The sequence below is a fragment of the Myodes glareolus genome, chromosome 16 (genome assembly GCF_982192425.1).
Source record: "Myodes glareolus chromosome 16, mMyoGla1.1, whole genome shotgun sequence".
In the NCBI taxonomy this organism is placed as follows: Eukaryota; Metazoa; Chordata; class Mammalia; order Rodentia; family Cricetidae; genus Myodes; species Myodes glareolus.
In genome coordinates this window covers 60,106,972-60,119,011 of record NC_142041.1, presented here as the reverse complement: position 1 = coordinate 60,119,011, position 12,040 = coordinate 60,106,972, and the positions used below count along the sequence as shown (strand labels likewise).

Sequence of the window (12,040 nt, the reverse complement as noted above, 5' to 3'; positions counted from 1 at the left end):
GGGGAGTGAGGTATGGTTTGGGAACTGGGGAAAGTGGTAAAGATTCAGTGAAGGTATTTCAGACACTTGACAAGAAACAGAACACAGAGACTGTCCCATGGTGGGATGACTCGAGGGAATGAAAAAGAGAGAAGGTTCTGCTGACGTGGAATTCATTCATCAGCATGTGAAGTGGCTCCGCTCTGTCATGCTCACTATGCGGAGCAGCTGCTGAAGAGTGGGCAATGAGCAGGTCCCCGTCCTGTGATTAGAGATGGACAAAGACACTTGGGAACATGAGACCTCACAGTGCACAGACCGGAGACCAGACCTGGCAGGCACTGGGTTCCACACTGGCCACACGAGGCTGATGAAGTTGGAGTGGGAGAACAGACAGGGGCTTGGAAAGACAAAGGATCTAATGGGCATTAAGAGTGAGCCTGGCAGAAGGGAGTAAACGAGAAAAATATGATGTTTCTGGGAGGTTATACATTTTCTGGGGGCAAGGGGACTGGCTGCTGCTCACCCAGCCTGCTGCTGTTCCATGGCCACCTACCTTTCTGGGCAGATCCATCCTAGTGCAGACTGGCTCTCAGTCCAGCAAACAGAGCTACCATTTAGGACTGAATTTGTTTTTGCGGTTTTATTAATACATGGGAGAATATCACTCATCAAATGGATTGAGCGCTTCTCTGATTGCTCTGTAAGTTTGGACATGTGTTTTCATGACCATAACATTTCAAGTTCATCCAGAAGTTGATGAACGTGGAATGGCAGCACAGGGGGCTAGTTGGCTGCTCCTCACAGCTGATCTCCCCAGGCTACAGTGGTCTGATAGGCAGCTCTTCACTTACAGTATAGAAAGAGGCTCTCTTGTCTTCATGGATCAGCCTACTGTAAAGAATGCTAGAATTTTCACTTGTAGTCTGAAATTTCTGGTCACTGGCTGCCTTGTGCACCATTTTTTTTCTGTTGACCTGTTCCTTCAGGAACAAAGCACACACTGATAATGGAATAGCCAAGGCACTAGTTGTTTTAATATAATCATGGTTTAGTCTCACCTTCTGGAGTTATTCCCAAGATGCCTTGCTTAATTTGATTTTGGCTTCCCTTAGGTAAGGCCTCCATAGTTGATTTTCCCTTTAGAGCCTCTCATTTCTTTTGGAAGGGTAAGCTTGACTTTAATGTGGGGCTTCGGATAGATTTTTAACACTGTTATCTGTACCTTAAGAAATGCTTTTGGAGCCAGGGATGTAGTTCAGTGGCAGAGTATTTTCCCAGCATTAAACTCAACCAGTGGTGGTGAAGGGAACATCCTCATGCTTCCAAGACAAGGACAAGTGAATATGAAAGCATGGGCTCGGGTCCTTACACAGCTGAAATGGTCTTAATCTCTATATTTGTTAGTTCTTATCTGAGTATATAATACCCAGGAACAGATACGAAAGCTGAGATAACCAAAACTGAGCACCTTATTTGAGGTTTATGCTCTTGGCGGTAAGGCAAGATTGAAACACCATTAGTAATCAGCTGTGGCTCTTACCTCTGAACACTGCTGCTGGTGCTGTTGGTGATGGCGATGGCCGCTGTTGCACTCCTTCTTGTTACCATAACATTCTGGGAATCTCTGTTACATCTCTGTGACATAGATGATTAAAAAAAGCATCATGCAGAAAGGTGATTAGGGCCAAGGGATTAAACTATAGAAAATCCAGCAGCAGGTGATTAGATATTCTGACCTCAACCCTGGCACCCGAAGGCATTGGTAGATGGAAGTTTGTGGAGCCTCTGAAGGGTAGCAGTGGCCCAGGACAGCTGAGTTTCTGGAGTGCATGGCCACATGAAGGAATTTCTGAATGTCTTAAAGGACATTTATGAGAGACAGTTGCCCAGGGTCAGAGGGCAGGCCAGAACCTGAAGCAGGAAGAAAGAAGAGATGCAGGATTGTCAATGAAAAGAAGAAAAAAAAACTACTTTGTAGTAAATTGAGGTCATATAACAAGCAGAATGCTACGGAGAAGTGATCCTTTAGTTAGAAAACATTATTTATAGGTTTTTGCCCTCCAGTCAGAAAGCTTAGATAGGAGAGCTGTTCTCAAATGTCACAGTATTTTTTAGAAAAAAAAATCAGGATGAGGTACATCAAAATTCAAAGCCTGGGAGAGATGTTTTGTTATGCCATTTGGAGCCTATTGCTGTGTGCAATCATCCAGGTAGCACGGAGTGGGTCGGATTCAGATGGGCACATATTGCTTTTGTCTCTTTAATCCTCTGTCAGTGTAGAGTTGGCCATAACAAAGCCAGGAATATTTTGATTTTTTGTTTTTTTGGCAAGGAAGTTTTCTTTCATGAGTGTGTGTGTGTGTGTGTGTGTGTGTGTGTGTGTTTGTGAACATGGGTCGTCGTCCTCTATCATTCCCCATATTGATTTTTGAGGCAAGGTCTCTCACTAGGCCAGAAGCTCCCTGTTTAGGCTAGACTGCCTGGCTAGAGATCCGTTGGGATCTACCTGACTTCCCTCTCCTCCAGCACAGAACTTACAGGTGGATGCCACAATGCCCAGTTTTTATGAATGCTGGAGATACAAACTCAGGTAGTCACACCTACACAGCTACACAGCGAGCCTCTTATCCAGTGAGCCATCTCCCAATCCCCTCAGAGAATATCTTACATCACAATAATCATTAGACCTCTGAAGATCAAAGTATTCGATTACAGGACTGATATAATCAAGCACATCCTGGTAGTGACTTTCTGGACATCATCTCCCCCTTAACAGAGAGCCTTTTTAGAAACTGGATTCAGTGGGACTCTTTAGATCTTACCGTATAGACGGCTGTGTTTGGACAATGGCAAAAGACAACGATCTTGGGATCTAAAGGAGAGTATCATCTTCCCTTCCTTGCTTTTTTGCCTAGTTTTAATGGATTTTGAGAACAATTGAAGTTCCTGGTTAGGAGTGAGAGTTGCACTTGATTGAATTTGATCATGCAGAGATGTAGATTTCAGGGGAACGGAGATAGAGAGGGTTTTGTTGTAGGTAAACTTTCTCAGAGTTATGAGCTATGGAATCATTGATCTTAGATTTGGCAGACCTGGAAGCAATTTGGACCAACAACCTAGTCAGGAGAAGGGTTCTTTCTTCTTCTTTTCTTGACATCAGGGCAGGGAATTTCTACTTTAGATCATCCAGTAAGCTCAGTGGTCAGGAAGCTCCATGGGCAGAGCAGGCAGAGTCATGCTTTCTGATCAAACCACACCTAACGGCACCACGCATCGCCGCCTTATTCCAGCTCTGACCTCTGCAAAGCACTACTTACTTAAACCATTTCATCCAGCTTTGGTCGCAGGCCTGGGGATAAAGGAACTCCCCAAATTATATCCCATTTTGGATGCTCCTTGGTCCCATTGGTTTCAGTTTTTACTGAGAGAGACAACAAGGTAATGCCTGGCTAAGGAGTTCCCGAGACCTCACAGACTTTTCCACTTGATGATAGTATCCATGGAGAAGCTGGCCCATGGTAGGCATTTTACATGCTCAGTTTTCATTTCACCTTGTTCTACCCGTGGCCTCAGCATGTGGTGTTTGATTTGGAGTTCAGCATCCCCTTAGCGGTCAGTCTAAAAAGTGGACTGGTACAATTGGGTGATTTAATGAAGGCGTTGTGTCAGGTCTTTAAAGGAACATGAAGGATAATGTGGCTGTCTTGAGCATGAGAGCCCCCCATAGTTACTGTTAGCTTCTCTTCAGCTGCGGCGACATGGTGGTTATGATGAGCAAGAACATTAGGTGGCCGGTGGCGCAGGGAGAGAAGGGAACGGCAGGCTTCTGTCAGAATGTATTAGCATCAGCTGAGACTTCTAACCCAAAACAACTGGCAGAAAAGTGAAAATTTGAGTCAGAACTTGAGCCTCGCTGTTGTGTGGTCTACATGAAAACAATCAGGCAGAATGATTTCCATTAGTCTCGGTGTTTTTTTTTTTTTTTGTTTTGGTTTGTTTTGGTTTGGTTTGGGTTCTTTTGTTTTTTGTTTTGTTTTGTTTGTTTTTTGTTTTTCTCTCCAACTTTGTTTAGAAACCAGCTAAGTAATTAATTTTTTAAATGATTGCCTGATTCATCTGCTTATAATGCTCATGTGAAAATAACTCATTATGCCTGTGTAAAATAAATGCTCAGGACCAAGACTTGAGCTGGATGGGTCCTCTATATGGCATTTTAGAAAGACTGGTGAATTGAGACAAAAGAGCTTTTTTCTCCATAATCTCCCATTCTGGAATGTTCTTACTTTGAAGAAGGAGCTTCTCTCTCTGAACTCTATGGTCATAATTTTCACTTCAGGGAACACAGAGTTTCAGGTTGACTTTGGAATACTAATGCGTTTCCCAAGAAAATAGAGACTAAGGCACCTTCACTCATAGGCTAGAACATGCTACCAATGGCACTCCAGAAAGGAGTTCTAAAGCTAGGAAGAGAGAAGGAAGCTGCTCTTGAGTTCTGAAACAGTGTGACACTCTTTGTGGCATACTGTAATTTTGTCATTCTCTTAGAATAGGTTCAGTAGACATCCTATGATCTAAATCAGAAAGTTACTTCTCAGCCTGAGTAACTTTGTCAAAGATTATATATACATACACATATGCATATATATTATGTTTATATCTATTTTTCTCACACTGTCTTCTATCAATATTGCTTTGAAATGGGAAAATTCCTTTTTTCATTGTGCGAAAATATTGATGAATTGACTATATGAAATGGTTTGGTGATAGGAGTTCATTAGCTTGAGGTTGTATCTGCAACTTCTAGATATCTAAGGAAGTATGTGCGTGTGTGTGTGGGTGGGTGGGTGTGCGCACACACACTCATGTGGGGGGGGCAGGTGGAGTATGTGTATATGCACATACTTGTTCTCAATCACCATGAAATCAGCTGTACTTAAGCATGGTCACTTATTCCCTACTTCTTGAAAACCTTTGAAATTTTTCTTCTGATTGCTGGGCTAAATAACAGACATTTGACAAACACCACAAAGTAATTTCACATTGTATATTGTAAGTAAAGTTTCTACTAATAATCAAATTAGTAGTTATATACTGAAAATGAATTTAATTAGTATTTAAATTATTCCTTTAAAGCAGCGGTTCTCAGCCTGTGGATCTGGGTCCCATATCAGATATCCTGCATGTCAGATATTTGTACTACAATTTGTAACAGTAGCAAAATTGCAATTATGAAGTCGCATATGTGCGACTTCATAATTTTATGGTTGGAGGTCACAACATAAAGAGTTATATTAAAGGACCGCAGCATTAGGTATGTTGAGATCCCTGGCTCTAAAGGGTAATATGTAACAGAAGAAGGGCTTTCTTATAGAAAAGGAATTTAACAATTTCTTTCTAATTGTTAATTGAGATTTTTTTCAAAATAGTGTCTAATAAGAAAATCTGGCTTATATTCAAATGGAAAGATACTGTCTCATAAAGTAATTTCTTAGCACTATTTAGGATGGTATATTTTTTCTCCCACACCTTCACAGATGACTACTAATTCAGTACGTGATGTGTGTTTACTTTTGTAGTTAAAACAGAGCCAATGAGCAGCAGTGAAATAGCTTCAACAGCAGCAGACGGGTCTTTAGACAGTTTCTCAGGTTCAGGTAAGGAACGGAACGGATTTTCCAATTCGCACTCAGCAATTGTATTTCCTAGTTTATTATGTGACTATATATGTTCATATAAGTGTATGGGTATTCACAGATACAAATGTCAATCCCAACGAATAATTCATGTGTCTGTAGTCCCTAGGAAGTATTTACAAATAATGTTGGTGTGCAAAGAAGATAAAAGGACTGTTGTTCTCCATTCTTAAGCCAAATGACCTCTGTACGGGAATGATGCTTCTCCTTTTATTATTTGTATCATTTTTCCTATTATGCAACTTTGCATGGGCAAAAATTTGACTCTTCAAGACACCCTAATTAGACTTAGCAGCTTCAAACCTGACTTGTGTCTGAGCAATGCCTATGTTGGGCTGACTCTCTCCAGCAGTGTTATACTCATAAGTCTTCATCTCTCTCACATTAACAAAACCTCTAATAAACAGCTCGCATCACACATCTGTCACAGTGAAAACACTCAGAAGGACTTAGTGGTGGCAGTGGCTTACTGTGGAACCCCTGCCATGCACTTGCCAAGCTACCCAGAATAGATTATTTTATTGGAAAATGATTTCAATCAGAGACAATTCTTAAATTGCATACCCTTGTCGTGTTTTCTACTGCTTTTTAAGACCTATGTTTTCGAAGTGCTGTGCCTTCATAGATTTATTGTTGATGATCTAGTTCTTAGAATCACATATCTACAATTAACCACAATGGAACGAAACTGTATACAGATACAAAAGTAAGTATCCATGCAGAATTTGGGCACTAATGATATTAGATGGAATCGGTAAGGAAACAACAGAGCATCTTATGTCAGTTTCTTCTTTCTCGAAACGTTAAGTGGAATTTAGCTCATTCCAGGCAATGTGCTTTGTGCTATTATGAGTTTCATAGATGTATAAAAATGATCTCAGTTCAGGACTTAATGGCATGAGTAAATGAAAAATTATTCCAGTACAGTCTGGCAACAGCAGAGGGAAGACCTGAGATTGCAAGAGCGCCCAGGCAGGGCTCTAGTGGAGATCAGACAAAGCTAGACTATTAGGAAAGGTGTCCCAGACTAACACTCATATTTAGGAAACAGATAGCAAAATGTTCACTTGGAACCGTGGAGGAGGGAACTGGCGGGTTGGCTGCTCCATGTAAGGAGCCCGTAGCCCAGAGGGCATGGAACTCGGGACACCGACAAAAATCTGCCATTCTTAGTGGGCACTGTGTAAGCAATATGGATGTGCTATAGAGGGGTAGGTTCAGAGTCCAAGGAGGCCAACAAATTCTGCCTGGGATTTGTTTTAGCCTCTGTGCAACGGGAGACATCACAGGACAGACTGGCACTTAGGTCCCTTATTCAGTCATAGGAGCTGGGGCAATGTATTTGGAGACACCTGAATTCAAGTGAGATACTGGTTTCAAAGTTTTGCATTCATTTGGTTAAGAGCTATTGAGGAGGCAGTTGGAGAGACGGCTCAGCTGTTAAAGAGCACTGACTACGCATCCAGAGGACCAGGGTTCAATTCCCAGCACCCACATGGCAGCTCACAACTGTCTCTAACACTTGCATCAGTGTAGCTGTCAGTTCTAAGGGATCTGATACCCTAGATATACACGTGGGCAAAACACCAATGTACATAAAATAAAAATAAATAAATAATTTTTAAAAAGAGATATTGAAGAATTGTGGTAAAATTCTGACAATGGGAGTGGGAAAATGAAGGATTTGATGCATTTATGGAACTTATGTCATCCATGACCAGTGGATGACATTGGGTCAATCAAGCAAGACAGGGAGAAGTAGAGCGAGGCGTATGTGCACGTTAAGTGAGAGGCATGAGATACCTGAAAATGTCAGCATCAGAGCTCAGAAAGTTTGCAGATGGGAAGTTTGGAAGTCTACATGGTAAAGTTAGTGGGATTTATTGATGTTGAAGCCAGAAGTCAGAACAACTTCCCCCACCCCCGTGTGTGTGTGTGTGTGTGTGTGTGTGTGTGTGTGTGTGTGTGTGCTGAAAAAGTGATCCCATGATGGCAGAGATAAATTAGAAATATAGAGATGATGTGAGAATATTGAATTGGAAGTGAAAGCAGCGAATTTAAAAGAAGCACTGTCTACATGACAGAGTCACTCACATAAGCCAATAGTTATGTGTACATGTATGCATAAATACCTATATGCAGTATATATGTAGACACATACATCTTAGTTCTAAGATGAAGTGAAGGGGTAGTTTGTATAAGAAGAATCTCTTGAAAACCTATGGCAATGCACAGCTTTAGTTCCAACACTCAGAGACAGACGTGGGCAAGTCTCCGAGTTCGAGGCCAACCTGATCTACAACATGAGTTCTAGGTCAGCCAAGGCTACACAGGGAAATCCTGCCTTGAAAAACCAAAGTAAAATGAAATTTGAAAGTAATGTCTTTAGTAAAGTCAGTTCTATTCTTGAAGAAAGGCTGTTTCTTTGTATGAATGTATTTCATATGTTTGGGAACAAAAATGGTGTTTGTGTCTAGGTAGCAGGCTGAATTTTGAACTTTCTTTTTTCTTTTTCTGTTGTTGTCTATTTCCTTATTGAGCACATGCATGGCACTTATAGATTTGAAAAGTAGTGTTTTTAAACACAAGTTATGCATCACGTGGTACAAGGAGATAAGAAAACTGGAAGGTATTCTGTCCCTTGTTAGCTTTGTGTTCTTGACACCTGTGACTGGCCGTTCATCCTTGTTCAGTAAAGTATCACATGAGCAAGCGAGTAGTGAGTGCAGAGATTAGTGACAGGCTTGTGAGTCTGTGGAGTTGGAGGAGACAGAAGGAGATGTGGTACAAAACAGAAAGGTGTGACAAGATGGCTTCCAACTCAAAAGTGGACAGACAGGGCAGTCACAGGTCCTGACAAAGCCAGAGCTCTTCAACTTGAAGTATATTTGCGGAGTGAGTTTTCCCTTTAAAGTGCTGGTTCTCAAGCCACGGGTCATGACCTCCACAGGGCTGCTTGCATATCAGATGTTTACATTGCAATTTATATCAATAGCAAATTATAGTTAAGAAGTGATAATGAAATAATCTTATAGATAGGGGTCACTACAGCATGAAGAACAGTATTAAAGGGTTGCAGCATCAGGAAGGCTGAGAACATGGTTTTAAAGGCTTAGCAACCCAGGCAAAGAGATGCTTGATTGGTGGGTAGGATGCAAGGGAACGTAGAGGTGAGAGAGTTGAGAGTTTTTAAGAGGAATAGCTTAGAGTAATTATCTGTGTCTCCAGTCGTCTCAGTGGAGAAGATACAGCCCAACATGGACAGGAGACAAAGATGGCGGGAGACCTGCTTGATGACATTGGAAAAGATGGGAAATGAGAGTCTCCCCTAATCTTCAAACCAGTGGGGTACCACCACGCAGTTCTGTGGTTCGTTCTTCGTACTCCCCTGCTGAACTTTCACCAGTGCTTTAAGGTTTTTTCTCATTATCTGTCTTCTTGTTTACTATGTAGCTCTATGAGAACAGAGTGTATTGGTATTGTCCACACTTACATGCCAGTAGCCATGATAATACCGAGTGCCTTAGAGCTGCTCAATGTATGTTGCCTAAATGAAGGAATGAAATGGCTAATGTTCTTGTGGATTGAGATGTAAAATGGGGAAATAAAAAGCTTAGACTGTGGTCGTGAGCCAGAGTGGAGAGCCAGATGGAAAGAGAATTCTGGAATAATTCTCTTTTGGGGCCTATTGGGAGACACTGTGGATTATTTTTTTATTTTTATTTTTTTTGGTTTGTCGAGACAGGGCTTCTCTGTAACTTTGGAGCCTGTCCTGGAATTACTTCTTGTAGACCAGGCTGGCCTTGAACTCACAAAAATGTGCCTGCCTCTGCCTCCCCAGTGCTGGGATTAAAGGTGTGCACCACCACTGCCCAGTTACACTGTGGAATTCTAAAGCTTCAGTTCAATGAAAGGTGGTGTCTAGAAAGCCATCATCACGGGAATGTTAGAGAGCTGTCATGGGCCTCAGAAAATGAGAGGTTTTCCAGAACAGCAGAAAGCACATGCTTTGACGAAGCACTTTGCTGGGGTCTTGGTAATACCTTGAATCTCAGATGCTTGGCAGCTGCTGTCTGGAAAAACACCAAGGAAGAATAAGTCCTAGAAAAGGGTTGAGGTGAAGATGGAGGACACATTGCTGACTTTAGAAAAGATGATATTTTCTACAGAGTCTGTATGTGAGGAGAAAGAGGGAAGAAGTGGGCGAGCCAGGGAGTTGGGTGCAGGTCTAAAAGGCAGAGCCCCGTGGAGACAAAGCTCTTTCATTTTCTTAGAAAACAGTCTACAAAGAGAAGGCAGCATGGGGCCCGCTCTGGTAGTGGCGGTGGTGTCACCTCTATCTCATAAGGACGTTCTTTCATATTTTCCTTCCTGCCCTCAGTGTGGGGACACTAGAGGAACGTGCTCAGTTTGCTGAAACACACGGGGGACCTGAACATTGCGAGGCTGTTTGCTGTGGTTGGGAACCATAGTGATGTTTTGCTCATTTACTCCTTACCAGTACAAAGTGATTAATTCGTATGAGCATGCACATGCAGATAGTTGTGTGTGCTCATACACGTGTACACGCACATGCCATGGTATGAATGAAGGTCAGAGGACAGCTACCAAGAGCCAGTTCTCTTCTTCCACTATCGTGGTCTCAAGCCTTTAGGCTTGGCAGCCAGCACCAGCACCGTCCACCTTTATCTGCCAGCTCTCTTTCTAGCCCTGGCACAGTTATTTCAGTTATTTGAAACTTTTAAGGACCAGAGGGATTGTAAACAGTGTGTTTGCAAAACCTCTAACTAACCTGCCAGTCCCCACATCTAAATGTGTTACTACTTGTTAGTCAAGCACCTATTGATGGTATCAATCATACCACAGTGTATCAGCAAGTAGAAACTACTCAGTAGAAGAGGAAAACACCGTGAATGATCAGTTTGGCTTACTTCTTAACTGGTTATGGAAAGACATCACACTGAAGCGAAGAAAGCTGATCCCAAACAAAGCCTGTGAGCTTCGTGTTTGGAGGGGGCTCTTTTGGAGTGGGGCATCTGAGCTTAGACTGTGGTTTAAAAAAAAATGAGTTCTGGTTGGGGAACTTGGTACTTTGGTTGGTGCTTTGAGTTTTTATGTGATCTAGTTGTCATTAAAGAGGTTTTATTAAAGGGATCCTTCGGGGCTGAAGAGCTAGCCCAGAGGAAAGGTCTTTGCTCCACAAGCTAGAGAACATGAATTAGATTTTCTGTACTCATAACAACTTCAAGCATGCATTCTCAAAACATAACATGGAGAAGTGACAGAGAAAGACATGATGTTGGCCTCTAACCTCTCTACATAAATACACACACACACACACACACACACACACACACACACACACACACACACCATTGTAAGAAAGGGCTTTGTGAGGACAGGGTAAAATCAGGGAGCCCAGCGTTTTCCTGACTCATAAGAAAGTAGACCGGTTTCTCAAATCTCCCAGAAGAGCTGATGGGTTGGGAGTCATGTGCCAGGATCTTTTTAGGAGAAATTCAGAGAAGAGAAGGAAGGAAAGCTAGGCTAGTTGGAGCCGATCTAGACTGTCTTCCAGTCTAATGCGTTTCAGCAATGCCTCTGTGGGACTCAGGTCTCCCAGAGCTGCCATCCTGCCTCGGAGGAGAAGGAACCATTGAAACAGAGGCAACCCTGTATCTATGCAGATGGGTTTCAGAACCTGGCTGCATAACCCTTGTTAGATTATGTCTCTTCAGTGGGGACGTGGAAGGTGCCTTCTCTCATTGCCATGTCAGGAACTAGAGTAGAGCAATCAATGAGTGAAACCGAGAAGCTGTCAGAGTGGAGTGTTTTGAAGAGGGAGCTGACTGCATTGGAAGGACAGAGAAGAGTGAAAACTCATGTCAATACTATGACCTGACCGGCGGAGGGATGTTGCCAGTAATGACAGACCTGCCTCATGGAGGCATGGACTGAGAACAAGAAACTTCTGAGAGTCCTCTTGATCTGCTTAGTGGATTCTCATGCTTGACCTAGCTACTTACTCTGAATTCTCTCCCATAGCAAGACTTATCGAAGCTTCTTTAAATTATATTGTAGAAGGAAGAGAAAGACAAGAATAATCACTAGTGTGTTAACTGATAAGGAGCTATGGATTGCTGTGTGTTTCCAGGGCTCTCTGATTCCTGTTTATTTGGAGTTGATGAATGAATAAGGTGACTATTGTATCTGCCCTGATAAAATAATCGTCATTAATCCTACTTGCTCTGGGTTATTCTGGTCCAGGACACTAAGATATATTGAGATTCCTGGATTACTGTTGTAAAAGCAGTTTAGGCAATTGAAGAGAAGGGTTCTTGAGGTATAGAACAGTAGACACTTGG

The 12,040-nt window shown here is 42.3% G+C and overlaps 1 protein-coding gene across 7 annotated transcripts in view; it reads left to right on the top strand.

Moving 5' to 3' along the window:
* Nucleotides 1–12,040, top strand: part of Eya1 (EYA transcriptional coactivator and phosphatase 1) — a 140,844-nt gene that overhangs the window by 22,996 nt on the left and 105,808 nt on the right. For 4 of the 7 annotated variants that reach the window (XM_048420437.3, XM_087897239.1, XM_087897237.1 and 1 more), the window contains exon 4: nucleotides 5,559–5,636. The exons of 2 other annotated variants lie outside the window; for them this stretch is intronic. In XM_048420437.3, the coding sequence (XP_048276394.1) occupies nucleotides 5,559–5,636 (78 nt within the window). Of the gene's footprint in view, nucleotides 1–5,558; nucleotides 5,637–12,040 lie in introns of those variants that run through there. One more of the 7 variants, XM_048420438.3, reaches the window with a different exon arrangement.